At 27.2% G+C, this 27,821-nt stretch overlaps 6 protein-coding genes and 1 long non-coding RNA gene across 15 annotated transcripts; 2 read left to right on the top strand and 5 right to left on the bottom strand.

Annotated features, from left to right (window-relative positions):
- Window positions 1-20: 20 nt before the first annotated feature.
- On the bottom strand, window positions 21-4,232 carry LOC126913886 (uncharacterized). 4 transcript variants are annotated; one of them, XM_050717149.1, is made up of 6 exons: window positions 3,927-4,232; window positions 3,710-3,853; window positions 1,539-2,897; window positions 1,230-1,464; window positions 941-1,143; window positions 21-864 (listed from the first exon to the last, which is right to left on the bottom strand). In XM_050717149.1, the coding sequence occupies exons 2-6, from the start codon at window positions 3,726-3,728 to the stop codon at window positions 488-490; spliced, it is 2,193 nt and encodes a 730-aa protein (XP_050573106.1). In that variant the 5' UTR covers window positions 3,729-3,853; window positions 3,927-4,232; the 3' UTR covers window positions 21-487. The 4 variants fall into 4 exon arrangements, with proteins under 4 accessions (XP_050573106.1, XP_050573108.1, XP_050573107.1 ...); XM_050717151.1 differs by lacking the exons at window positions 3,710-3,853; window positions 3,927-4,232 and adding an exon at window positions 3,467-3,675; XM_050717150.1 differs by lacking the exons at window positions 3,710-3,853; window positions 3,927-4,232 and adding an exon at window positions 3,575-3,666.
- Window positions 4,233-5,968: 1,736 nt separating this feature from the next.
- Window positions 5,969-7,836, top strand: LOC126913933 (stromal cell-derived factor 2-like protein 1). Its single transcript, XM_050717243.1, has 4 exons — window positions 5,969-6,162; window positions 6,559-6,754; window positions 6,819-7,043; window positions 7,118-7,836. The coding sequence occupies exons 1-4, from the start codon at window positions 6,087-6,089 to the stop codon at window positions 7,284-7,286; spliced, it is 666 nt and encodes a 221-aa protein (XP_050573200.1). The 5' UTR covers window positions 5,969-6,086; the 3' UTR covers window positions 7,287-7,836.
- Window positions 7,739-9,325, bottom strand: LOC126913929 (palmitoyltransferase ZDHHC22-like). 2 transcript variants are annotated; one of them, XM_050717236.1, is made up of 2 exons: window positions 9,099-9,325; window positions 7,739-8,803 (listed from the first exon to the last, which is right to left on the bottom strand). In XM_050717236.1, exon 2 carries the CDS (start codon window positions 8,655-8,657, stop codon window positions 7,848-7,850), a length of 810 nt encoding a protein of 269 aa, XP_050573193.1. In that variant the 5' UTR covers window positions 8,658-8,803; window positions 9,099-9,325; the 3' UTR covers window positions 7,739-7,847. The 2 variants fall into 2 exon arrangements, with proteins under 2 accessions (XP_050573193.1, XP_050573194.1); XM_050717237.1 differs by lacking the exon at window positions 9,099-9,325 and adding an exon at window positions 8,892-9,061.
- Window positions 9,326-10,043: 718 nt separating this feature from the next.
- Window positions 10,044-16,166, bottom strand: LOC126913896 (nicotinate phosphoribosyltransferase). Of its 3 annotated transcripts, XM_050717167.1 has the most exons (11): window positions 15,509-16,166; window positions 14,876-15,046; window positions 14,676-14,802; window positions 14,251-14,462; window positions 13,545-13,663; window positions 13,274-13,467; window positions 12,404-12,589; window positions 11,242-11,467; window positions 10,839-11,159; window positions 10,627-10,755; window positions 10,044-10,550 (listed from the first exon to the last, which is right to left on the bottom strand). In XM_050717167.1, exons 1-11 carry the CDS (start codon window positions 15,576-15,578, stop codon window positions 10,473-10,475), a joined length of 1,833 nt encoding a protein of 610 aa, XP_050573124.1. In that variant the 5' UTR covers window positions 15,579-16,166; the 3' UTR covers window positions 10,044-10,472. The 3 variants fall into 3 exon arrangements, with proteins under 3 accessions (XP_050573124.1, XP_050573125.1, XP_050573126.1); XM_050717168.1 differs by lacking the exon at window positions 12,404-12,589 and having other exon boundaries at window positions 15,509-16,162; XM_050717169.1 differs by lacking the exons at window positions 14,876-15,046; window positions 15,509-16,166 and having other exon boundaries at window positions 14,251-14,589.
- A 3,212-nt stretch (window positions 16,167-19,378) lies between these two features.
- LOC126913911 (zinc finger protein 90-like) lies at window positions 19,379-25,862 on the bottom strand. 3 transcript variants are annotated; one of them, XM_050717197.1, is made up of 6 exons: window positions 24,807-25,862; window positions 23,673-23,702; window positions 23,469-23,552; window positions 23,171-23,400; window positions 22,696-23,076; window positions 19,379-22,622 (listed from the first exon to the last, which is right to left on the bottom strand). In XM_050717197.1, exons 1-6 carry the CDS (start codon window positions 24,966-24,968, stop codon window positions 22,277-22,279), a joined length of 1,233 nt encoding a protein of 410 aa, XP_050573154.1. In that variant the 5' UTR covers window positions 24,969-25,862; the 3' UTR covers window positions 19,379-22,276. The 3 variants fall into 3 exon arrangements, with proteins under 3 accessions (XP_050573154.1, XP_050573153.1, XP_050573156.1); XM_050717196.1 differs by having other exon boundaries at window positions 23,469-23,702; XM_050717199.1 differs by lacking the exon at window positions 24,807-25,862 and adding an exon at window positions 23,950-24,078 and having other exon boundaries at window positions 23,469-23,702.
- Window positions 25,863-25,877: 15 nt separating this feature from the next.
- Window positions 25,878-26,625, top strand: LOC126913959 (uncharacterized). Its single transcript, XR_007709522.1, has 2 exons — window positions 25,878-26,021; window positions 26,204-26,625. It is a non-coding gene; the product is annotated as an uncharacterized LOC126913959 (long non-coding RNA).
- LOC126913939 (cilia- and flagella-associated protein 20) lies at window positions 26,327-27,742 on the bottom strand. Its single transcript, XM_050717250.1, has 2 exons — window positions 27,069-27,742; window positions 26,327-26,996 (listed from the first exon to the last, which is right to left on the bottom strand). The coding sequence occupies exons 1-2, from the start codon at window positions 27,342-27,344 to the stop codon at window positions 26,691-26,693; spliced, it is 582 nt and encodes a 193-aa protein (XP_050573207.1). The 5' UTR covers window positions 27,345-27,742; the 3' UTR covers window positions 26,327-26,690.
- Between the last annotated feature and the right edge of the window lie 79 nt (window positions 27,743-27,821).

Below are 27,821 nucleotides of genomic sequence, written 5' to 3'. Positions count from 1 at the left end.
ATATAAATATATAATATTAAAATAAATATATATATATATATTCTTGACAATACGTATTCCTATTCCTAGACCTATTTCTTAACAATATATATATATATACATTGTCAAGAATATATATATTGTCAATATATATATATATTTTATTTTATTACCATTTTTAAAGTGCTATAACTATTAACAATCTTTCAAGGAACCTAATATTTTGATACTTTCTTTGATTATGTCATATTGTGCTACCAATTGTTATATATAAAACAATATATAATATATATATATCAAATATATATATGATCATTATATGAAATATATACTAATTATAGAATTACATACAAAAATATACTATATATTAATAAAATTATAAAAAAATATATTAATGTCTTGCATTAAATTTCCTGAATATTGTTTTATCGACTATTTCTATTCGTCGATAGAGGTAGTATAAAAATTATGTCAATCGTAAAATTAATAGTAGTTAATGTAGGTAAAATCACTTTGTCAGAGAATGTAATATACATAAACTTTCTTGACAATATTGCTTGAAATACCTTAAGGTAATATTCGTCACGGCCTTTGTTAAATTATAAGATAATTCAAAAGGATCTTGTACGCACAATGGAGAATCAATACGGAAATACTCAGGATTTTTTGAGGTTCTCAGATGTTTGGTGTAATGTTTCATTTCTTTAGGCAGCACGTTTGTCTCCACAAAAGCTCGTTTAGCTATAGGTTGACCCATAAGTGGACAAATAATGTAATGCTGATAATCAAAATTTGTATAAAACTGAAAAAAACCCATTAACAATGTTAAAATTGACTGTTCAGATTTATTATTATTTTTTGGTTGTGCAACACCAGTTTCCCATCCTGAAATAAAATTTCAAATCAAGTAACTATAAGTAACAAAAACAAGATTTATTTTGTTGGTAATGATATGTTTTACCACATATGAGTTGAGATTCATTTTTCTCTTGTATTAATTCTGCAACACTTTCTAAATAAGATTTTCTTTGTAAGTAGAATATAACAAGCCAAGCAAGAGCATAATTCGTTAAGCCGTGTTTTTCAGGTAAGTTAATGTAGGAGAACCATTTTTTTATTACCAATATTAGTTTTCTGCAGGGTAAATATGCATTATTGAAAGACCTGAAAATTATTTAATATATACATAACATTGAATAAACATGCTGGTCTACTTATGTATTAAATTAATAAAAAGTGAAACACATTACCTTATTAGTTTAGAATTCTCAACAGGAAGACCGTTTGTGATAGAAACATCACAATGTAAACCATTTCGTTTGTATATTAATTTTATTATAGGAACTTTTGCTTTTTCCACTATTTGTTTTATTTCCCATTCTCCTTTTTGTTCTTGTAAAATTTTTTTAATCAACATAAAATGCGTTTGTGCTGAAGTGTCATTGTCCTGATTGTCATGTAAAGTGTCCTGACCATATGTATTTTCTATGTATATAGCAATATAATAAATGATACTTGAAATTTAATAAAATATTTATACTCTTAAAATACATACTTACCGCAATCAAGATATATGTCTATGTCACTATTTGGAAATCCAAGTCCAGTAACTCTTGAACCAAATATAAACCCTTTAACAGTTGGGAAATATAATTTCACGCTATTTTCTAGAGATTGTTTCACTTCCTGTGATATATTGTCATTCAATAAAGCTTGTGTTTGTTGGAATAAAATATCAGAAACCTCATCAATTTGTGTTAACATTCTTTTCATATCATCAGGAAAATCATCAATCATAAAATCTTGACTTTTTAATAAATATTTATGCAATATATCATTACAGTGTTCTGTATAAGAGTCTCCCTGACTTAACCATAATGTAGTACATGGAATACAAAAGTCGAATATTTGATCGCTCAAAATTTGATTGTGTTTTGTATTAATATGTGTTATAAATTCTAATTTAAATTCAAACTTTTTTTTACATAAAACACAACAAAATCTCTGAATATTATACCACAAATTCTTGATATCTTGTGATATAGAATCAAAAATGGCATCTATAACTTTGGCTGTTTCTTTATATCTTTTTTTATGTATACTGCTTTGTATATGTAAATTAATACTGGCTCTTTTATTACTAATAGGATTTTCACAAGCATAACACTTTAATAAAGAGTTTGATAGTTTCTTTATGTATTGCCTTGATAGTTCATAAAAGTTTATATCTTTTTTAACTTGATTAACTTGCATCCTATGTCTTTGGAGACATATATGTTCATATACTACATATAATTCTTTTGAAACTTTTTCATTGCAAGCTAAACAATACAAATATGTTCTATCATATGGCATAATTAATTCCAAATTTATTTTAATACTTTCTAATTTTTGTTCAACGTTATACATTTTTTCTTCAATTTCTAAATATCTTGTAATGTACATTTTATTTAGACGTTCTGTTATAGATTTCTTTTTTGATTTGCATTTTTTTGGTGTCTGTTTATCAAATGGTGATTTACATAAAAAATTTGTGATTTGTGCTCTCACTATATCTGTTATAATGGAATCATTATTAAAAGTATTTAAATTAGAGTGATTGCTATTACTAATAGATAGTTTAGTCATTTTTGTTGTTAATGCAACAACATTACTAGCACTTGATTGGTCAATATTTTGACTTTTCAATTTATTCTTATGAGTCATTCCTTTGACATGTGAAACAATATTATGAATTGATTCAATTTTACGATTACATATTATACAAATAAAGCTATCAGATTCAAGTATCATAACTCCCTTGTTTAACAGTTCTTGTTGTACCACTTTTGAGCAATTCTTGTTACATGATATTGAAGTACAAATTTTGCAATTCCTGGTGTTTAGATTTGGTTGTTCTTTTTTTAACTTTGTTGTATCTGAAAACATATATTGTGTTTCATCATAATTTAATTCTTTCTTTTCATTACTAATATTGACATTGTTTATAATTTTATAATCGTATTTATTCATGCTATGACATTCTAATGATTTGTTCTATTTTCCATTGACATGTGACAAAACATGACTTAGAGAAGGCAAAAGACACATACGCAATTTGCACTTATACAGTACTTCTTTATTATTATTGTAATAAAATGTGTAGTATACAGGAACCATTATTTATGAGAGTTTTATATCTTTTATCTGAATAATTATGGAATGTTCTAAAAATCTTAAAAGGGATATATTTATTATATTTATTAGTAATATATGTTGTAATAATGTAATATATGAACTACACACAATTATTAATCTTAGATTTTACATTACATTTAAGAATTTTTGTACAACTTCATAAATTATACTTGTTAGAATTATGAAAAAAAGAAGTTATAAAGAACACTAACGACAGGTGCAGCTGATAAATGCGCGAGATGCCCTCTAGATAATGTAAACAAAAAAGGATAGAATAGGATTATAGGGAAAGAGATAACTATAATATAACCTTATCTGATCAGTTCTCACGAGAGGTATATTTCTAAGAAATCTCGAATATCTTTGAGTGTAAATGAAATATGAATATCCGAATTATTTGTTTATTCTACATACATACTCAACATTAGGCACTCATTCCATAAAGTCAGTTCCGAAAAATGGCTAATTAATGTGGTTAGATATGGTGTTATATATGTATAAATTATTCCATCAGATAAGCATTTTAAAAATGTAAGACAAATATTTTATATACCTTGTATAAGTTTAATCATTTCTTCTTCAATCCCAGAAATCTCAGTGTTATTTTTTAATAAAGCTATTTAAAATACTATATATGCACTTATTAAAATTTTATATCAGTATTTTATGTTACATTCTAATATTGCACATTTGATAACTGCAACGGAAGTAACAATTTATTTTCTTTTATAGCAGAATTCTATATCTCATTCATATATAATGAATCATACCAGATCAGATAGTATACTAGTGATAATACAATATTGTTGGAATCCCCTAACCTACTAAGTGCTATTTCTAGTGTCTTTTTATACTTATGTAAGAAATACCAACTGTCCTTTTGTGCGGTAAAATTAAGCAAAAGTAACCATTTTAGAAATTAATTTAGTGCTTAAAACATATTAATTTATAACAGTTACAGTGTCATGAGCAACTCTTTATTTTTATATGTGGTAGCCATATTTAATATAAGTTGAGGATTACATTCTTTCTAACAAGTTTTGAGTAGTTCTATATAAGAACAAATTTTTCATACTTAGATTACCACTTAAAACTTTTCTTTAATAAAATATTTTTGATTTCATGTATTTATGTATTGAAGAAGTATATTAAGGATATGTTGCATAAAGTTGTATGGTTTGAATCAATTATACTGATTAACGTAGTTCAATTGAGTACCTCTATACGGAAGTGACAGGAATTGCGATTGGTAGGGTAGCATTATTTTATTACGTGTCATGTACGCAAATCTGCTTTTCTCGATTGCTTGAGAATACTAAAACGAGCTTTTGAAGTTTTTAAATATTTTATTATTTTAATTATTGAAGGTATTTAAAATTTGTATGTTTATCCATTCGTAGTAGAGTGTACAAGTTTACTATTTTCGTTTATTATGAAGTGCACGTTAATAGCATTTAAAATTGTCATAAACATATGCAACAGAAATATACTTAGTTTACTTTGTTATTTTATACTTTGAGAAATAAACTCGATAGTAGGACTAAAATAATAAACATACCATTCGTAAAAATTGACAATTTGTGATTAGTAACACTTTCAAGATCTTGAATTGTCATAAAAAGTTACATACATTAATTTTCGTTAGCAATTATTTAAGAATATTTTGGCACCTCTAATTAATTAATATTCTTCTAGAATTAAAGTTCATTATCGATTTATTTACAAAAGAGACGGTGAGTTTATTTCATTACTAAGTGTCATTAATGTATATTTTGTTTACAGCAAGAAGATGCGTCAATTGAAAGGAAAGACAAAAGAAACAAATAAACAGAAGAAAGAAAGGAAAAAGGAATTTCTAGAGAACAAACAGCGTGTTTTTACAGTTGTGTTACCAACCATTGCTGCAATATTTGTTGTAATAGCAGCATATGTTTATGTTAAAACCCGTCCAAAAGTTATTGAGTATTAATTGGCATGTGTTCATTATTGATCATTAAACCACAATACACAATGTATTTTGAGAATGCTTGGACAGTTCCTTGATACATTTGTACAATTAAATAAGAATTATTTAAATAAGAAAGCAGATTTGAATGTCTGCTCATGGCACTTCATTCCTAACATTCTATAATCAAATATAGACATTGTGCATTAATTGTATGACTTTTACAAAATATTTTTCATGCTAAATGTTATACGATATTGGGATATATGTATATGTATATATATATATATACCAATTAAGGGAATATAATTAAGACATTTTATTATATGAAAAGAAGTAATATTGTGCTATTATTGAAAGATCTGTATGTAACAAAATAGTTAGCTTTCAAATTTGTATATTAAATTGCAATTTATTGCATTTTCTCAAATGCAATTTTATAAAAAATGATTAATTTTAGTAAAAAGTTATTCCAATATAAAAACGTAATTCCAAAGATATTGCATTTTTAGCACAATACAGATGTTTTCCATATGAATTATTTTACATAGATTTATGAACTATCCAGTAATTTTACTATTCTTTAAAATAAGAATAGAAAATATTGTTTTATAAAATATTTGCTTAATAAACATGAATATAAAGTAATTTTAATGTACATTTCTAAAATTATTTTTTTGCATTACAGTTTTTCCTCTTTTTTGCGTATTATATATTGCTTTTCTTTCTTTATTTTTTAATAATTTTCAAATATATATATTTTTTCATAGACAATGTTCCATCTGTGTCAGTATTTAATAAATTATAAATATGTAACTTACGGTTGTAAAATGGTTGAGAACCACTGCGTTAGCCACATTACATACACCCTTATGGTCTAAGCATACACCAATAGGAAGTTAACACGAACATAGATGTACACGCGTGTATTGAACTTTCGGTATCTATTTCTTTGCAGATTGAGCACTTCATTATTGTTTTAAAAATGAAAGAAAATTTCATTTATTTCTCATTTGTAATTTCATTCGTGATAGTTATACTCTGGACAAGTTCTGTAAAAGGTATATTAATATTTATTGTGTTTTCTTTGAAACGTCAAAATCAAGTACAGTGGCATATATTTCAAAATATTACTAATATTTTAAATAAAGTTAATAAATTAGTATATCTTATACTTTGAAAATTTTTTTAGATTTATTATTCTAAATTATACTATTATTATAGAATAGTTTGTTAAATTCATTAATATTTCTTTCTGCTAACCTATTTTCTTTTGTTTTCTTTTTTATATTAATCAAAATTTTATAACTAAGCGTCTTTGTAAATATTATTCATTTTAATGTATTACATACAATTGTATTATATTATACACAAAGTATTTATGTGATTTAATTGCACATTGTTCTTATGAAAAGTTATTGTAAAATTTATAAATAAGAGAATATGTATATATACAGCTAAAGGAACACAACATGTGACATGTGGTTCTACTTTAAAATTAATGAATGTGGATTATAAAGTAAGATTACATTCTCACGACATAAAGTATGGAAGTGGAAGTGGTCAACAATCAGTAACAGGAACTTCAGCAAAAGAAGATGGGAATTCTTATTGGCTTGTAAAAGCAGGAACAAAGAAACAGTGTACAAGAGGGTAAGAATCTAAGATGGTAATATATCATTTATCTTTTAACAATAATTACAACAATTTTTAATAGAACGCCGATCAAATGTGGAGATATTATAAGACTAGAACATATAGCAACAAAAAAGAATCTTCATTCACATCGTGTTAATTCACCACTTAGTGGTAAACAAGAAATATCTGCTTATGGTGACAACAAGGGAGAAGGTGACAATGGCGACAATTGGCTTTTAGTATGTCAGATTAAATTTTGGAAGAGAGATGAACCTGTTATGTTAAATCATGTAGATACAAATACGTAAGTTTTTCATATTTTTATGACTGTATATAAGAAAGAATTTTTGAAATATTAAAAATATTTTTATTCTACAGATACTTAGCAGTAAGTGGAAGAGTTTATGGTAATCCTATTAGTGGTCAGACTGAAGTAGTGGGTGAACATTCTGCTAGGTCTTCTCATGTTGAATGGGTAACAACAGAAGGAGTATTTATTCACCCTAATGACTTTAAAGCTCAACACCATACACATACAGAATTATAAAGCAAATTCTTTAGTTAGATACAAAATTTTTTATGGCAATAGTCTTATAAAAAAATAATTCAATATAAACTGAAATTATGTAAAAAGATCAGTATCTGATTACTCTGCATTTCTATAGAGAAAAATTCTTCTTAATAGTATAAAAATAATTTATATGATCTTATATAATATATAAGAAGATAATTCCATTATTAATAATTTTCAAAAAAAATTGTATATTGCCAAAAAATTACTGTTACCTATTTTTATGATCTAGAAAACAGCCAAATAAAATGAATAATTCTGATTGCTTTTGTTATGATCTTTATTGTATGTGTGAATGTAATAACAAAAAATTATTTCATGATACTGTATTTATGAAAATTTATATGAAGAGTGCAGTATGATTTGTGCAAATGTATAAATGTGTAAATGTATTAAATAGATGTGATATTTATTACAATATAATACAATTTACAGTAAATAAGAAACGTGTATTTCATTGTATGTATACACATTCATGAAAAGATGTATAAACATATTTTAATAATTAGTTTTTGTAATAAGTGTTTCCATTTTGCATTATATTTGCTTTAATTCATATTTCCCATTAAGGTCTCTAGTCCCTATAAGACCGTTATATGGGAAAATAATATTTGAAAGACCATAATTTCCAAAAATTTCTCTTAAAGTTTGTTTTCCTGATATATTTGCATACCGTTGTTTACCTGACATACAACTATGCAATTTCCATGTTGCATATACCAAACAAATACACAAGATAGACACTAATATGTCAAACATTATTACAAGTAGTATGTAAGTACTTTCTCTAGAATGCAATAATCTAACAAGAGCAATAGGAAAACAGAAATTCAAAAATATATTGAAGGAATCCGTATCTGTTCTTATTACACGATTAATATTGTCATATAAGTATGGCCCAAGAGTACACAATGAATATATACATGTCAGAGATGTATAAAAACAAAATAGAATAAAATTACCTATATTTTGTCTTAATATACAGGCACCCAAGAAAAAACAATGATGATCACGAAAATGGAAGCACTTCCTGCAAAAAACACAATGCTGTGTTGGTTTGCATGTATAATTAATACATTTTTCGCAATACCAATATTTGTATTCAACATTATCTTCTGCCTCATTATATATTAATAACTTCTTTCCCATAGTTTTAACTTCCATAATTGTTGCATTATGACTTATAGTATATACCGAATACCAATTTAGATATACTTGAACACAAAAAAAGATGAAAACTGGAGTAAGCTTTTCATTAATATACGTTGTTAGAATGATAACAGCTATACTATATATCAATGCAATAAATGGACAAATTTTTACAATAATTTGTGGGAATGCTTTCATATTTTTTAATCCTTTCTAACGTTATTTATATGGCAAAAATTTGAATGAAATATAATGAATTTGAAATTGTTGTCTCCTTCACATTCTTCCTTATTACTTTTATGTTAATCCATTATAATTTTAGTACGAGTATATTTTGCCTTTTCCTGTAAAAGGAAAGATATTACACAAATTTTTCTATTTGCTTCTTATATTTTAATAATACAATAAAAGCTTGACTTTTATTTCTATAACCTTTTAATAGTTACTATATAGACTAAGAAAAAGATGTTTAATCACATAATTCGAGACAATGATTAATATATTTTTTAGAAAACAAATATACACAATGAATATTCAGAATATATATTAAAATATATATTCAATGGTAGGTTATAAGTCAATTGTTACTGGCTATAACCCCTTCAATATAATTGCAAATATTTTGATAAAAAGGATTACCTTCTTTTAATAAAGGGACGTTGTTATTACAATAATATATATATATATTAATGTTAGTGGTATTCAGTTCTTTTATTTTTTCTATATATTCAGATATTCATAGAACATAATTATTTGGTAACTATATTTTAACTTATAAGACTGCAGAAACTAATACCAGAGAGGAAATTTCTTCTCTGCCAATACTCAAAAAATACGAAGCATGTAAATTATGTAGAAATCATTAATCGAAATTACGGAGTTCTTAGTTGAGTTTTTAACATTATGATTGGAATAAAATATGAGAGGAAAGTTATTCTGTCAGTTGTTTATACATAAAAATGCATTTTGGCTAAGCACTAATATTGATATCTAGGAGAATATTAATAAACAAGTTTGTTGTATAAAAACAATTATTTTTATTGATATATATGCATACATTAAATGTGGAAAAATAGTAGATTTAATAAATAAAATAATAAAATTTTTGTCTAAAAATTTAACTTTTCATTTTACTAATTATACAAGTTTTTGAGGATACTTTTGAATACAATCAAGTAGTATAAAAATAAGCTTAAACTATACATATTTTTAAGTAAATGGGTAATTTCAAAAATAAAAATTTAATGAATTTCAAGATACATTTAGGAACTAAATTTCTTATTTCTTTTTGAAACATATATCACGTACTAAATAGATTTCTCTTCACTAATTTTTTTATACATATTTATACATTTATTTTTTATTATGCTCAAACTTTGTACATTTTTTGTAATGAGAAATCGAACTTTGAATTTGTATGCTATGTTTATAAACATATATATAGTATTAAATAAGCACATTAAATGTATGTCATTTTTTTATAAAATTATTTTTCACGTTCTTTTATTTTCACTAAAAAAATGTAATTTTTTTAACTAGAAAATATAGAAAACGGTACTAACATGTAAAAAGAAATTTTAGAAATATCGACGATTATTTACATTTAATTTACATTACCGATTTTATAATTTTTGTTCTATTATATACAATACATTCAATCTTCTTTGTTTACATGCAAAATATTTTATAAATTGTGCATTGTTAATTCAATTTCACCCGTTTCGTATCATCTTAAATGTTAAAAGTAGCTTACAGTGTACAGTTCTACACTATCATCCATTTTATCATGTAATCTAAAATTCTGTTTCCTAAAGAAAATTTATCTTGTACTTGTAGAACATAATATGAACATATTATGATTTTTATAAGTTATCAAAATATACTACTATAGTAAAATGCTTGTACATCTAGAACCTGAACCTCCAACTTGATGTGTTGGTAGACCATTTCAGTAAGTATGTGGTTTTCATTCATTGTTTTTTGATAATGATATTATTTAATAGTATTTACAAATCACGAAAGTTCACCAATGGGTGCATTTTGTAACCACAAATCATGTATGAAATTATATAAATCATCACTAACAGCCACCTGTATAAATTGTTATAATAATTTTCAATTATTTTAGAAAAATATCATGTAAATGTAAACATTTATTGAAACTTACTTTGTATGGTGTAGGATTTAAATTTCTTTTGTGATCATTTCTGAGTGTTTTTAATGACTCTTGAACTCTATTTCGTATTTCTTGTAATGTAGGCAAAGGTTGGCATAATTTACCATTTTTCCAGTATACCTAGATGTTTGTAAAAAAGTATTGTAAATCTATAAAAATATTATAAAATCGTGCTTATAAACGTTGATACTTGATCAATTTACCTTATGCAATGATTCCACTCGCGATGGAATAACATAAGCTCTTTTTGATTCTTGGAAAGGATGCCTACAAAGAACTTTATGTTTCACTTGTGGAACTTCTTCTGTTGATCTTTGTAACAGATCGATTAAAGCATATCCATCCGCTCCGTATAATCTGAATGCATCTTTCTTTCCTGGTATTGTTACTTTACCAACTTCCTGACTGAGTTTAATTCTAGGTTGGCCATTAATTTCAACCATTTTATAAACGCAACCTAATGCTGGTTGTCTTTGACATGTTACCAAATGTGTCCCAATTCCAAAGCAATCGATCTTATGATTCTATAAAAGAACATCCTTTATAAGAAGCAGAAAAATTTGTTGCAAAATAAAGTTGACATTTCTGTCATGTATATTTATTTACCTGCTCATTTAAGCTCAGAATAGTCTCCTCGTTAATATCATTTGACGCACAGATTGTTAATTTTGCAAACCAAGGTATATTGTATTTGATAGCAATTCTTTCGAAAATATTTCTCGCCGTATTACTTAAATATGCTAAATCACCGCTATCAATTCTTATACCAACTGCTTTATAACCCAAGTCATTTAAAGCTAGTGCCACTGCACAAAAATTTAGAAGACCACTCCTGAGTAAAAAATTTACTTATATATTACACATATAAATTATACAATTGTAAAAATATACGAAAGACATTATCAATTATACATGCATCTATATGGTATTATGAATGGTATTATATAGCATTATGGAGTCTGAAACATAATGTATGTACACAATTATTTTGTATTTTATGAAAAAAATATATACATATTATAGATTCTTTAAATAATATTAAAATCTACTACTATTAATACTGAAGAGTATATAATATGTACTATTATTAATTAGATGAAATGCATGATTTTTTAATGGTTTTATATGAGTTGTAATAGAAAATGTGAATAAAATATGAATTATTAAATTACATGCAAACTATCAATTTTAAGATTATGCTAATTATGATACAACAGGAGAAAATTTTGTGTTAGTAAAGTAGTTCTTTCATTTTATTAACATATTCTCCTTCTATCATTGTATGTTTTTTATGATTTTTAGTTAACATCATTTTATTATTAATACAATTCAAACAGTTAATTGTTATTTTTTTACATGGCTGAATTGGGAAGGGTACTATATAAGGTCGTATGTAGTATAAGATTTACAAAATTTTGTACAAAATAACTTACAATTTGGCAGATCCTTTATTACTGTTTTACGAAAAGAAACAAGCAACGATTTATAAATTTGCCCGCTTTACAGAATTTCGATTTTTCTTATAAATCAATTAAATTGAATTAAATAGAATAATATTGCATTTGAAATATGATTGAGTGCATTACATAGTTTTAATTTAGAGTTATTAAGATAAAATCTAACAAAATAAATATTAAATAAACATTAAATTAAATTTTAATAATTTATACTTATTATTCATGAAAATAATTAAGTGATTAACTATGTTTGGTAAATGAAAAATATGATGATTTATCCTGCAAAGCAGACAAGGAGGATAATATCGTACCTCACATAGAGCTCACCCAATTCGCCTTGACTTAATAAGCCATTCTTGTCATGAGAAGCCGATTCTGATATAATTGGATTGTTTCTGACACCATTTTGGGCATGTGTATTGGACCCATTTGTTAGACATTTATTCTTTACATTTAGGCTGGCTATACATGCCTGTCTCTTGGCCGAGGATTCGATGCTATAAACACACTCCTGTTAAGCTACAGTGTGTATATGTTTCATCATGCCTGCTTTGTGAATTATTAATTAGTGTACTAATACACATATCAAACCCAATTAAATGTACTTTTAATTAAAAGTAAAATTAGTCACAAAATATCTTGAATATCTCTTTAGTACATTTTTTGTTTCTCTTTTCCCAGAATATTTTATAGAATTTATTATCTTTAATTTTTATAAAACAATTTTAAAGAGTTTATAATATTATTTTAGAACTACTCATATAAAACCATATAAGTAATACATATTTATGTACTTAATTTTAACTATAGATACTTTTGCTAAATATTTTTAGTTATCTATTCTTTTCACTACTTTATATTTATACATATTAAAAACAGCACGAATATTAATATTTAAATTAGGTACTATAAGCTTGCAATTAGCAGAAGGTCCTATAAATAAATTAACAAAGAGTAGAGAATATTATTGAACATATTAATGTAGCTAACATAGAAACATGGCATTGTACATTTAGATAATATTCCGAATGTATAAATACATGCAAATAGTCAAATATGCATACAAGTATTAAGAAAATATATATATTCATTTCTATATATCAAATATGCAAAACAAGAGTTCAAAAGAGTTAAGAAGGTGAAATAAAAAAGATATAGATCAAGTAAGCAAAATATTATACCTTTTCACATCATATGTATCTACAAGAGCAACAAATCGTTGAGGGTAAGCAATGGCATAACTAATTAAAGCTGCTAATTCTCCACTAGAAGCTTCAGAAACTAATGTTCCTACATCAGCTGCAATAGAATTCCGATGTTTGTAAGCCAATTCTAAAAGGTCATAAACTTGTCCTGTTCCTTTATGTGCCAAAGTCTGAAAAAATATATAACACATTAAAATAAAATACAATTTCATTCAAGAAAGTTAATTAATAAATAATATGAGCAAACCTTTTCTTGCAAATCATCAATGCCAGTGAAAGATGTGATATATGAATGTGCATGTGTTCCACTTACAGGAATATTATAAAGTTTTCCTGCTAAAACATTACTTGTACCATCAAAACCACCTGGAAAATATTAATTTCTTTTAGAAGAAGGTAGAGAGAGATATTAATTAACATATATCTTCAGAATGATATATATTATCACTAATACATTAAAAAAAGAAAAAGGTACATCTTAAATATTTGTTCAATATAATTAATTCAGAAAACAAAGAAAAGAACTTGGATTTAATACCATTCATTGTTTCGTTCAATTTAATTCTGTTCTAGATATGAACTTTTCATAAAATGTGAAACAGCTATGTATATAAAAATATATTTAACTTATTTTAAACTGTTATCTATCACCAACATGGTACGAACTGTTAAAGAATGATGCTGTTTGTTGATTGTTACTCAAGAAATTATAAAGCAAATGATGTTAAGAAGAAATAATATACGTTTTACAAATGTATATGAACATTCTTATTGTATGCAATAAATAATGTAATAAAATGTAATGTAAAATAAAATAAAATAATGTAATAATGTGATATGTTGAATAGTATAAATATAATATTTTATGATTTGAAAAGAAATGAATTTAACTGAGTACTAAATTGAGATTTTAAAATAAAATAAAAGGAAATAAAGATATAAGAAATATTTACCAATATAGCTATATTTAGAGGCACTTAAACCACCATCAGGACCCTGAGCTCTTCGAAGACCAAATTCTAGCAATGTTATATTTTTCCCAGCAACCATACGATATCTAGCTGCATTAGTTGCCATTAAACTTGCATAGTTAACTAATGTCAACAGTGTTGTTTCCAAAAGTTGTACCATTATTAATGGACCTTCTACTCTTAGTAATGGTATTCTGCATAACATATCAATTTGTATTGAGGTTTTAACTTATTAAGATTTGATGTTTCATCAAATATGTAATGTTGATAAGCATTGGAACATTAACTCTAACTGCTGTCATAAGAGCAAGAAAAAGTTTCCTAAACGATGATAATGATGATGATGATTAACATAACTGAATATTATTTGCATGATGCATGCAATTTTTAAAAAATTTTTAACTAACCTTGGAAAAACAACTGAACCTTCTTCCATAGCATATATTGTCACATCTTTTGGGGTCAGGTCTTTCAAATATTCAAAAAACTTTTGATCAACTGACGATGGCATTGTTGACTTCAAGTACTTAATGTCTGTGTAATTTAATATTAATTATAAATCTCGAAGGATTCTTTAAATGTAGAGATTTAAATAATAGATACATACCACTAGAGGAGTAACGAAATTTTTCTAAAAATTTCATACATTCTTCTAATCCAGCAAAGATTGTAAATTCGCCTTGGAAAGGATTTTTGCGAAAATATAAATCAAATACAGCATGATCATTCATTTTTTGACTTTTCCAATAAGCGTATGCCATTGTAATTTGGTACAAGTCTAAAATTCAAATTGATGTAAACAAATATTATCTCATACATTATCTAAATAATATTCTGACATTTACAATAATAAACTCTAATTTTAATTAGAAATTGATTACATTACAAAATAATATGTTATTTTTGTATTAAAATACTATTTCTTTTTATTAGCAAAATAATTAACTATATGCAGAGCAATACCGTACAAAAAATATTTTTATCACTTGGAATTACATAAATTAAAGGAACAGTTCTATAATTAAGATACTAAGGTTTAATTCTTAAAGAAAATACAAGCAGAAAAATTTTCGCTATTCGTGTGTATCACTCACTGAAACACCACGTGTTATATCATGACTTAATATATCTATTAAGTAAACGATAAGATAAAATAGATCTGCACGTTTTAAGGTTACTTTTTTTAAATATTGTTTTTTGCAATTACTAACAATTGTAAACAAATACAGAGGGCAAGTACCTGTTAAAAGTGGTTGTACGACACAATTTTGACGTGAATGACACCATGATTTATTCTCGTTATCTGACATTTTTCTTAAAAATTTTAATGATTTAACTGAAGGTGTTAGTGAAAGGAAAAAAAATTGTAAGATAGCTTTTTCTCTTGATAATAATGAATGTTACACTATTCACTGAACAACAACGGTCAAGCACCGTTACCGACGAACTAGCATGTTTCGACGGTGAACTCCGTATTATACGCTCCGCGTATTCTCAGAATCGATAGGAACGTTTGAAGGACGTTATGAACGACGCGACTTGTTATTCCGCCATTTCCACCAATAGTAAAAGCTCCTCTTAAGAAACTGCTAGAAATTAGGTTGCCACTTTAGTACTAGTACGTAAATGCGCAGAAAAAGAGTGATGAATTTTCTCTGTGCTATCATTAAATTCTTTCCCTTTTTTTCTTCCATCCCCTCTTTTCATCGTGTGGATTACAATCAACCTATTCATCGAAGATTTTGAACGAATCTTATTTTAGAAAACATAAAATTTGTCATCTGTGAATGATTTCATCTAACTTGATTTATATGTACCGCTAAATTATCATCATGGATCATGGATTAACAGTTAACTAGCAATCTTAGATGTGTAGCAGTTTAAGATAAGTTGAATATACATACATATTTGCACGGTCTGACTTACCGCTCTACGATACTACTGAAGTCAGTACAAATACGCTGTGACTATGATGTAACTTAATGTTAAATTGCTATTAAAAGCCAAATATGTTCATTATGTACATTTTTAAATTTCCTATTGCTATACATATAAATCCATACAATTGCGTATATATCTTTATACAATGTTTAATGAAATTCATGAGAGATTCCAAGTTGTATGATAGAAAGCTGTTAAAAAATATAATATTTGTTTCTATTTAATGATGATAGCAGAGCCCTCTTATACTATGAGTAACCAATTAATAACATTAGTGAATTTACAAATTACAAGTCGTAATTGTAGAACTCTATTGCAGACGTGCAGTTTTTACAATTATAGGAATTACAACTTTTATATGTATTTTACAAGTGTTCATAGTAGAATGATTATTGTATATTATAATTTAAATAAGTGAGTAAAGTTTGTTTATCTGTTATATAGCGTAAATTATGTAATATGTATTATATAAATAAAAATTGTATAAAATAAAATATAGAATAAAGTTTCAGTGAAAATTAAGATGTAGTATGCATACAGTTTCAAATCAAATTTCTTGATTAGCTACAGTTTCATTAAAACAAAATTTATTATATATTGTCGATTCATTTCTTTATAAGGAAAAGAGAATCTTTGATTGTATCACAATTCCAAGGATTCCAATGCATGTATATAAGTATTTATAATATCTGTAATATAATATAATAGTCACAAGTTACAAATTACATTATATTACAGTTAATAGTAATATCTATATATTGACAAGGACAAATGAAAAATGAGAAGTAATTTCTGTTTATGATTTAATCACGGCCATAATTCACTTTACAAATACTGTTCGATTCAAAAGAAAACATTTACAGATTATCATTTTATGCAATTTGTTTTGATAAAAGATTAATTTGTAAGTCAAATGAATTGCTATTTCTGACGCTTCTCCAGTTAGCCAGACCAGATAAAATTGTGAAACAAATTGTAACATAGATAAGATTTTTTGGGTGCGTCTTTTTCGATTTGCATCGCATCATTTTCTTGCTTTGAAGATAGAACCGCGGTTAACGGTGTCATGCCACGAAAAGTACAATTATAGCACGAGACTTATGGCGATCGAGGCATCTTTCGATTAAACACAAACTTATCGTTAGGGGCAACATGTCCGTACACAACGACCTTGCCGTAATGATACAGCATTGCAGCTGTTCATTCTTCGATAGGAAACTTTTTTTAAACATCGAAAATTAACGTGTAACTTTGGAACAAACGCCTCGATCGCGTGCACTATGATGCAACTTTAAACTTGGATTCCTTTCGAATCCATCAATTTAATTGCGCCTTAAGTTCCATTGCTACGATATTAGCTACAAGTTACAACATTGTAGCCGTCGCGATTTTCAGATGCATATGTACTTATATGTGTATATGTGTATACTTATAGAACAAGTCATAAGTTACTTATCCATGTTATTTCGACCAAACAACTTTAATATTCGTATTATGACAAATATCGAACAAAGATATTCTATCTTAACGAATTTATTCTAACGTGTTTTATTGAGGGAAATAAAATTTCCTTTTAATAAATCGCAGTAATTCCTTTCACATCTTTAAAATCTTGCAAAATCGTGATATACCATGAATTACATTTTCGTAAGATGATCAAGAAGATTGGCGCAAGGTTCTGATAAATTAATCAAAAGTATACGTTCTCTACTGAATTAATTAATCACGTAAAAAACATCTAAAAATATGCATCCAGTGGCACGATCACGGGAAGAAGTATACTGGCTTGTAACATTTTTCGTCTGTCTCGACTGTATATTAAATATACTTTTATAACATTAATCCTTTATTATGCACGAGCTTTTATACTGACTCGAATAAGCAGGAAATCTTAACTGAGCATGACTTGCATCTATGCTTGATAACGACTGACTTATAAAGCTTATAAAATTATCGAACTGTTCGACTTTTACGTGTTCACTCCGGCTTTGGATTGAAATCCAAGTAGATAATTTGAAGTGTTTGACTTATTTAACTCGGTTAATTAAACTGAGCTAACATAGTTTGCATACGTTATATGATCGTTACTTCAGTTTCATCTTATCAGTGTAAACGTTTCAGTTTATTCACTTTAATTATTAATTTCTCTCTATCAGCGTTTACATTTCACATGAATTTTTTTTTTTGTTAATCTGTTAATCTCAATAATCAGTGAAATGAGTTTCTCTTCGATGCTCGACGATCATCGACTAAAAAGAATCTTATTCGTTTGTTATTTTTACAGATTAGTGCATTTTATAATTAAAAACGGATTCTCGTCGATTTTTTAGTTTTCACCTAATTAATACGCAGTAGAAAGAATAGTGATTAATGACGATTTAATTTGAACGCTGACTCACGTTTTCTTATGATCTCATATTATATATATATATACATATACATACGTATGTATGCAGTACAAAAGGCGAAAAGGTCAGACTAACGAATGAAAGTGATTACGCGGCAAGTATGCTCCGGTTCTTACACAAATCTGACTAGAAAAAGGAGATTGAATTTTACCATTTCTGTACATTTGCCACGATTATGTAAGAATTCTATCGCGTTTCTATTAAGTTCCATTTCATTGAGCATGTGAAATGCAATAAATTCTGGAATATTTTCAGGGTAAAATACTACTAGCTTCTTTAAAATAACCAGCATTTTCCGATACGACTGATTATTCATATACAATTATCATAATTTTTCACTGCAATGTAAAATACAAGGACATGGATATCGTGTCTAGATATCGTTTAATATATAGATAAAGAAAGCGACAGAGTTACCGCCTGTTACATGTAATACGGTAAATATGGAATACGAATAAATATGGAAAAAGGATAAGGAAATTTTATCCTTTTATTAATTTTATATGAGACATAAGATAAGACGTTGAGATAAAATTTATGACAAAGAATGATTAATTTTTTATCAAGTTGTTTTACCGAGTAGAACTGTAAAATTTCGATTGTTTTTACTAAATCGCGAAAAATCAACGATAAAGAACGCGTTTAATATATTCGAGTTCGCCTTCGTCCTGTTAGATGATTATTTGATGATTATATGAAATGAAAATGATAATTAAGCAAAGGATAGAACATAATGGAATGAAAGCGTAAACTTTTACTACTGACCTTTTATACAATCATTTTATTAAGTGTCACAATTGATATTATCGACAACTCATACCTCGAATCTACATATAATTATCCAATATTTGTCTGCCGGAATACACTACGTTAGTTCACTGCTTTACTGGCACTTCTGAGATATTGTTTTAATTGCTAATTTAAACGCTAATCGCTTCTGTGTTACGTGAACTTTAAAAAAATACTCAATTTTTGACTCCTTATAGCAAGAGTTGAGCAAATCTATTTAAAAATATAGCACTAATAACTAAGACAAGATTTTTATAATTAATGTTTTATAAATAAAATAATTATATTATTATATTATAATTATAATTATATTATATTAATTTATATTATAAATTATATTAATTTTTATAAATAATATAATTAAATTTTATAATAAGATGTTTTTACAATTAATTAACGTAATACATAAGAATACAATGTTTAACATTGTCAACAACTATAACATAATCCGGAAGCAATGTATTTGGCAGTACTAGGGTTAAAATGAAATTCAGAAGAGAGAATGATAATTTGCTCATCCCTGCTTCAAAAACTAGATGTAAAAATTGAGCCGTGAGAACGAGATCATCTCTTCATTTTCTTTCTATCAAAAATTGATTATTTTCGCGGATATATAATTATCCAATAATCTTCGTCTACTTAACTACGTAACTGGCAAGCGTCTGCAAAAAGGTAATTGCAAAATATACGATTGTATCTCTAAATAAGCTAGGGTGGCTGTTCGTCAAAGCTTCCGCATTATCAAATATTTTTTGTATATAAAACGTGAGAAAATATTTTATCGAAACATTTATTTTTAGATACTTTTAAATATCACCTGATTTAAGAAATAATCTTAGAACCGAAGCTAAATACACGATGAAAAAGACCATTGAAATTTGTTTTAAATTGAATTCGATGTGTTAATTACAATACTATTCCATTCTTCCTTGGTCCATTTCATTTTCATTATGGCGAAAGCTTGGCCACCCTACTACACTAATTTAGCAATGGTAGCACGCAGTTACATACGGTTTTTTCCGTTTGTAAGTACTACTTCTTAATTATGTGATCGTCGTACATTATTCTGTGACTGTCCATTATCAAACATCCGCTTTTTTTGAAGTATCTAGCACGTGTGCGATGTATACGATACATATGGAAGCAGAGGCTATAATCCTCTACATTTACATGACTTCTTCTCTAAAAACTCTTATCTAAAGTTTCCTAAAAGCTACTCAGACTTTAGTTAACATTTACTTTTCTTTAATCGTATATCTGTTTAAAAGAATAACATTATGATCGTTTGTAACGGTAGCTACAGCCTCTACATTATTCGTTATACTTAATACTGTATCTTGAATAAACTAGACTCATCATCTTTCGTCACATACAGCCATTGATATTGTATACTAATCTCTTACATTTACGCAATTACTCTAATTTGACACAGAATTTCGTATACAGTCTTAACGTTACTTAATGATGATGTTGTTCATGTATTGTGCTAAAAATATGCCTCGAACTACAAAATTTTCTACTTTTATTCCCTAAAGAAATGCTTCCTTTTCCGGTTCTTTTCTTTTTTTCGCCTTTGGTCATTTTTTAATCATTTCGTAAATATAAATACTTTATCAAATATCGTTAAACAGCTCTTTTTATATGGACAAAATAACACGTTCCTTTTTTCAGAACGTTCATCACCATTCAAATCCATTTATGTTATTCGTAAAAATAAAATAAAATCGTTCCTTCGGTGACACGACAATCGTGAAATAAATATAAAATAATTTCAATGTCCAACCTTTTGTACCTTTTGTCTCTTGAAAATATACTAAGTACATGTTGCTTAAAAATATCACATACAATATACAGAATACCCGTTCAAGGTTTCAAAAAATATTGTAAATTCCTTATTCGTATTTAATTATTAAAAAAAATTATATTTCGTCAAATTTAGACCAAATTTTGAGCGTACGGAAATAAATAGTCACGTTACTATTATTATTTTGTTTTATATCTACAATATCCAATACATATATACTTAAACCCATCGGATATGATTGAATTTTCTAATATACCACCGATTTATAAAAAATCACAGTTATCTTACGTTTACTAAATTTTCTTTACTAGTCAATTTTTTACGCAAATTATGAGAGATACACTTTAATCTTAATTTTAAAATTTAATACTTCATTGTGCTCATTACCGATGGGTTAATTTGTATTACATTGAAAATTATTTGAATAATACTGTTCTTCGACTGAATAATGTTCAGCATTACGTCGTTAACGATGGGCATGTAAAATAAAACTTTATTTTACGTATAATTTTTTAACGATCGCATTGTCATAAAATCGTTTTTAAGAAATGGTAGCAAGGGTGGTCTATAACTTCTACCCTTAAATATGCAGAAGAAAATGTATACAAGTTAAATATTGATAAACGGTAAAAAATACGAATTTCTTATTATAACTAGAAAGTTTAAAACCTATCGTTATTATCACTTGTACTATATATGAGTCAATAAATAATAATCACTAAATTCATCAACAACAATGGAAGTATATCAAGTTTGATAACATCAATAAGTTAAAAAATTAAGAAAAATATATATTTGTTTCTATTTTATAATATGTAAAGAAGACCTAGTTACGCCATAAGAACAAACAACTAAGTGCTTGTCAATAACAATAAGTACCTAACACTATGTTCAAACGACTCAATTAAAGTATACAAAAGTTCCGTTGCTCCTTGCGTTTTAGCACCATTAATATTCAAAATTAAAGCTCATGTTTCTCATTACAATAGCTAATACACATGGATACGATAATATCGTAAAGTATTTTATTTTTCTAAAACCATTCTTCGTATTGGCTACCCATGGTTCATCTCATTAAATCTGCTGCTCTTTGTCTATCTCGATGTACTTCTCGAGGATGCATTCTTTTACGATGTGAGAAACAATTTCCAGAACTCGCGAAAGCTTTCGGACAATATGGACATTGATAAGGCCTTGCACCTGTATGTTGATTTATGTGAAACTTTAAATCTTGATTTCTTTTAAAAGTTTTATCACAAAGAGGACATGCGTGCGGCCTCAAATCCGAGTGCGTTATACTATGAGCTCGTAATGTAGAATTTGTTGGATAAACTCTCCCACATACATTGCATGGAAATTGTATTCCACCATGGTACTCCTTGTGTCTGAATAAATTTGACTGTGTTTTAAAGCTGTAATGCGAAGAGCACTTTTATTAATAGTCGCTTCATTGGATACTCAATCAAATTTAACCAAAGTACTCACATTCTACCACATATGTCACAACCATATTTTCCCTTAGGCCGATGAGTTTCCAAATGTACTTTTAGATTTCCTTTAGTAGAAATTTTTTTACTACAAATTGGACAGATAAAATTGCTTGATGAATTATTATCAGTATTCATATGAAGTACACCATTAGTAGAATAAACTTGTTGGGATCTTAAAATAGGCTTCCCATCAAGTCGTTTATCTTTAGGCAAATGAGACCATAAATGATTTTGTAAACCAATTTGAGATATAAAGGATCGAGCACATATTGTACATTCATGAGGTTTAGTTGATACATTAGAAATAAGTTCTTCAGTATCTTCTTGTAATTTATCATTGCTCTCCTCTTTTGTTTCCTTTTTTATTTCATCAATTCTATAGGACATAAATGCAATTGAGTAAATATATAATCATACATGTTAAGTAAATACTATACCATGCTTTGTTATGTTAATATAAATATTCTTACTTATTTGTTAATGGTAATGGTTCTGGGGAGTTTGTTTTTGTTATTATTTCTTCTGTATCAGATGCTTCTGAAGTTTCTGATGCTGAATTCTCCATACCATACTGTAAAAATAACATTGGGTCTACCTTGACTTCCATTTCTTCCATACTTGGAGTATGACATTTATCTTCTTGTGACATTAATTCTGATGGTCCCAGTGGTTCGCCTTCAGCCAAAATTTCTATTGCCCCCTAGAAGATGATGAATGTTAAATAGATATCTATAGAATAAATTAAAACATATAATGATTGTAATATACTTTTGTTAATATTGTATGTAATAATCCCCGGTCTTCTATCCTCCTTGTGTTTTGCACATCTTTAACACTTTCTCTTTCTACATCCTGTATATTTGTATCATCACTATTACTATATAACTGAGATTTTAACTTTTCCTGTGTTCTATATGCCATCATAGCAAAGCGATGAATACTTTCTAATCTTTTAATGCACGTAACACATACCATTTTTGATAATTTATCTTCAGAGGACACCTACAACACAACATAATTATTGATAATAAACTGATATAAGAATAAAATGTACAAAAAATATGATATAGAAAAATAGTGATTAGAAATTAATGAAAGTATTAAAAATTATTGAAATAATAAGAAAAATCAACATTTTTAATATTTCATTATTTATTGAAAAAAAATTTTTTAAACATTGAAAATGTAAGAAAATTTTTAATAAAAAATTGACTTTAAATTATTTGTAAAATTAATAAATTTTATTTACTTTATTATAAAATAAATGATGTGTGTTTTCTGCCAGTTTCTTTTTATATGAAAAATAACCTGAATTTTATCTGAATAATTAATTTTGTTTATTTTAATCTTAAAAATATTTTTTAATATTCAAATCTTATTAAATATTTCATTTACAATCTTTCTTTATCGGAAAATTACACATTATTTATGAATTATTATATGGATAGAATTATATTTATAGATGCGCTAGTTATATAGTGCATATAGCATACTTATCGTAATCAATAAAATGCTAATTTTTAACACTTCTGCATTCCCATCAAAATGGATTCTTCCATTTCCCTAATTATGGATATTCGATTATTCCGAATACAATGTATACACATCAGAATTATAATTGCGTTAATTTTCACATTAATTTACATAAATACATAAAATATATCGTTTTGTTTAAAATTCATTTTTAAATACAGATGATTTTACAATACGATTTTTCATTAATCAACCAAATTAAATTGTAAACAATAACAAAATAATAATTTCTACGTGAGTTAATTACTTTACATGCATTATTTTGAATGTCTTATTTGTCCAAAAAGATGTATTTCGAATTTGCATCGATGCTGTGGCATTTTACAAAATTTCGAAGTTCTGTAACAGTTCTCAAATTTTTTGAGATAAATATACATGTATCTCTTGACATGTACATAAAACAGGATACAGGCGGGATTGAGCGCGAAACATCCGGCAACGGGGTACCAAGTGGAGTTTTCGAAAAAAAATCCGCACACATGTTAGGCTTACACACGAAACTGTATGTATATACATGTAGGCGCGCATACAGCGGCAATCGCGCTGATTTACACGGAGCGGAGGAAGACTTACCAAGATGTAGAGATATTTTCGTATTTTGGTCTGCAGGTAGTGCCGTCTACCATCCTCAGCGAAAATGTGGACCCCGTCGTTTCTTGGTATGTCACTAGCACAAATTCGGCAGTGGATCTCGTCCTCCCGATCGCGCTCGAAATCGCGACTCGCCGTACCCATTTCAAAAAGAAAGAAAAAAAAAATATGACGAGATATCACCACGCTAAGGAAATATTTTTTTTCTCACTAATTTATATGTACAAGCACGATTTAAAAATGATTTATGTTAAATGATTCACGCGGCCCCGTTTCACAATGTTAAATTCATTGCTTATTGCTTATTTTCCCTCCCTTTCGTTATCTTAGCACCGTGATGGAAAAACGTTGGAAACGTCCGATATAAAACTTTCAGCAATGCATCTTTACGACGTGCCAGCGTGTCTGAGAGGGTTGATTATTCTAACGATTTTTTTTACTTATGAGTCTCCCGGATTGGGTGAGATTACTCCAGCACAACGTTGACGCTTTAAAAACGACGTCGGCGCCGGGCGTCGGCGTCTCTCCCGAAACGAGTGCTCAATACAAAATATATAATAGCATTCGTCGATTTGAAAAACATATGTATATAACCAATTGTTTTATTTATGGATTCCGGTCGTATTAAACGATATTTGCTATTAGAATATTATAATGTATTTTATTATCATTCGATCGTTATTTAGGCAGGAATTAAAGATTTCACGTGGATCCATGAATTCGTATTTCTAAAATACTACCCTTTGCTAGAAATAAAGAATAAAATGTATCAACGCGGTACTCTTAATTGGTCCGCCATCTTCTTTGACTCATTCGTTCGTATTTTTTATTTTCTTCGTCAATGATTCATCGGAGTTGTTTTATACTCTCCGCTTTTATAGAATTGTGAATTTATCTCACTAGAAATAGATCTCAATCGATATATTTCTTAGATGTTGCGCCACGTCGACAAATTTAATGACAATTTTTCCAAACTTTCCCGCCATTTTTCTGAGCATGTATTACTACGCCTCATGGTAGAAGGGATGAATGTAGATGTTTTTGTCGCAGTGAAAAATAGTTCCAGGTACTTGCGAACGAACAGCCTCCCCCTTGATATGCTACGTCCCCATTTAAAAAAATCAATACTTAATAATTAGCAATTAATACACTTTCCAAGTATATACGACTGCTATCTTGTTTTCCGCAATTTTTAATGTACGTATGTGCTTTCTCCTTTTTTAGTGCGTATGTGTTTTCTTTTTATTTATGTCATTAACATTTAAATTATATAGCTTATACGAAATTTCTGCAAAAGATTATATATTTTTTACTATGTTTCACTATACATAAAACATTATTTTTGATTAACATAACAAAGTGTGATCTCTTAATTTTAGGAAAATTATGCTTTTAAGGTTAATAGATAAACGATGTTTCGAACATAAGTTATTTTTATGAATTTATATCATTTGTCTCAATAACAAAAATTAAGTTTTGCTTCATAGAAAAAATACAAGTAATTAACTAATTAATTCATACCTTTTATTGAATAAAAAATACAATTATGGTGATTAATTGAATATAAACGGAATTACCATACGCACGCATTACGCCATCATTGCTTAATAAACATATCTTTTAATATAATTTGTACTGTAATATTTAACAGAAATATACATACATCAAAAATGAAATATATTTAACATGTTAAAACATGTTATTGTTGTTGTAACATGGTAATTTGTTAATGTGTTAAACATATATTTATTAAATAAGTATGAACTATTAATAAAAATCACGAAATTAATTAATTTATAAATATTTGTTGTTTATTCTTATTTTTTCTTAAACATTTTTGTAAAGTGTTAGGAAATTAGTACTAACTTAACATTTTGCCTTATTTTGAATTGGCAAAAATAATTTAAATTCTGCTGGTAATTCATCTTCAGAATATAATCTATCAGAAAAGTATACTCTTCGTATTCTACAGTTTGCATGGATTTGAACTCTTAATGTTTCCACATAATTTGTTCCATATGCACGTCTAGTAAAATCAGCTAAATTAAACTGAATCTGATTCCATCCATCATCCAGTCTCATTGGCATTGTACAAATAAATGGTTTTACTCTAGTTGTAGATTGATAATTACTAGCACGAAATCTACGGCGTACATTCTTGTCATCAATAACCTAAAGTCAAATATTTATGATCATTTAGTATATTGTATTCTGTTACACATGATTAGTTAAACATTTTCTTACCTGGACTTCAAAAGTAAAATATTTCTTTAAATTCTTAATTATCATTACTAGAAATGGTAATTTTATACCTAAAGTTTTTCTGGGATCTGCTGGACAAGTTATATATGTAGTACTAACATTGCTGCCCAATATTTCCAATACTAAACTTTGTATATCATTATCTGTAATTCGTTTTATATGTCCGTTTCTTACTTTTTTATCCCAAATTTGTAATGGTTTGCTACCAATACTATACAATATTGATAAAAATCCACTTTGAAATGTATTTTTAAACATGTTCACTTGCTTATTTTTGTCTTTGTTAATTTAAGGAATAGTTCTTTCTATAGTGTTTCTTGTTTACAGGCATGCGTCCAGAGATCTCAATGAATTTTATGCTTTCGTTTTTATCTGTAACTTAACCTTTCATTTTATGACTTGAGGTTCACTAAAAAGTTACATGTTTTTAATAGATTTGTTGTTGAAAGGTGATTTCCACATAACACTTAACATTATTCAATCAACAAAAGCATTTCTAGTTTAAATCGACATCTTCTTTGAGAAATTTGATTTGCTAAATAACTTTAGCGATAAACATAACCTATATCGTTTGTGTTTGATCAATGTTGCCGTTAAATTTACAGCTACATCGGAAATCGATCGATTATCTCGAATTTATCGATTTCAGTTGTTCGATATTGGCAATTTAAATTTAAAATATAGACGATCTGCGATTGTATTTGTTAGAATTAAATTTCAGATGTATAAAACAAA

This window comes from Bombus affinis, chromosome 2 (genome assembly GCF_024516045.1).
Source record: "Bombus affinis isolate iyBomAffi1 chromosome 2, iyBomAffi1.2, whole genome shotgun sequence".
Lineage (NCBI taxonomy): Eukaryota > Metazoa > Arthropoda > Insecta > Hymenoptera > Apidae > Bombus > Bombus affinis.
This window is presented reverse-complemented; position numbering and strand designations above follow the sequence as displayed.

Excerpts from the sequence above, each read along its gene's own strand:
- LOC126913886 (XM_050717148.1), bottom strand. The coding sequence starts at position 3,138 with ATGGTTCCTGTATACTACACATTTTATTACAATAATAATAAAGAAGTA. Across the intron at positions 1,465-1,538 it reads AGACATATATCTTGATTGCG|AAAATACATATGGTCAGGAC; the intron begins GTAAGTATGTAT and ends CTATATACATAG. Across the intron at positions 1,144-1,229 it reads GAGAATTCTAAACTAATAAG|GTCTTTCAATAATGCATATT; the intron begins GTAATGTGTTTC and ends AATAATTTTCAG.
- LOC126913933 (XM_050717243.1), top strand. The coding sequence starts at position 6,087 with ATGAAAGAAAATTTCATTTATTTCTCATTTGTAATTTCATTCGTGATA. Across the intron at positions 6,755-6,818 it reads AAGAAACAGTGTACAAGAGG|AACGCCGATCAAATGTGGAG; the intron begins GTAAGAATCTAA and ends AATTTTTAATAG. Across the intron at positions 7,044-7,117 it reads AATCATGTAGATACAAATAC|ATACTTAGCAGTAAGTGGAA; the intron begins GTAAGTTTTTCA and ends TTTATTCTACAG.
- LOC126913929 (XM_050717236.1), bottom strand. The coding sequence starts at position 8,657 with ATGAAAGCATTCCCACAAATTATTGTAAAAATTTGTCCATTTATTGCA.
- LOC126913896 (XM_050717167.1), bottom strand. The coding sequence starts at position 15,578 with ATGTCAGATAACGAGAATAAATCATGGTGTCATTCACGTCAAAATTGT. Across the intron at positions 14,463-14,675 it reads GGTTCAGTTGTTTTTCCAAG|AATACCATTACTAAGAGTAG; the intron begins GTTAGTTAAAAA and ends TATGTTATGCAG. Across the intron at positions 10,756-10,838 it reads GAGTGGAATCATTGCATAAG|GTATACTGGAAAAATGGTAA; the intron begins GTAAATTGATCA and ends ACAAACATCTAG.
- LOC126913911 (XM_050717196.1), bottom strand. The coding sequence starts at position 24,968 with ATGGGTACGGCGAGTCGCGATTTCGAGCGCGATCGGGAGGACGAGATC. Across the intron at positions 23,703-24,806 it reads GAAAATATCTCTACATCTTG|GTGTCCTCTGAAGATAAATT; the intron begins GTAAGTCTTCCT and ends GTTGTGTTGTAG. Across the intron at positions 22,623-22,695 it reads TGTGACATATGTGGTAGAAT|CTTTAAAACACAGTCAAATT; the intron begins GTGAGTACTTTG and ends TTCGCATTACAG.
- LOC126913939 (XM_050717250.1), bottom strand. The coding sequence starts at position 27,344 with ATGTTTAAAAATACATTTCAAAGTGGATTTTTATCAATATTGTATAGT. Across the intron at positions 26,997-27,068 it reads ATTTTACTTTTGAAGTCCAG|GTTATTGATGACAAGAATGT; the intron begins GTAAGAAAATGT and ends ATTTGACTTTAG.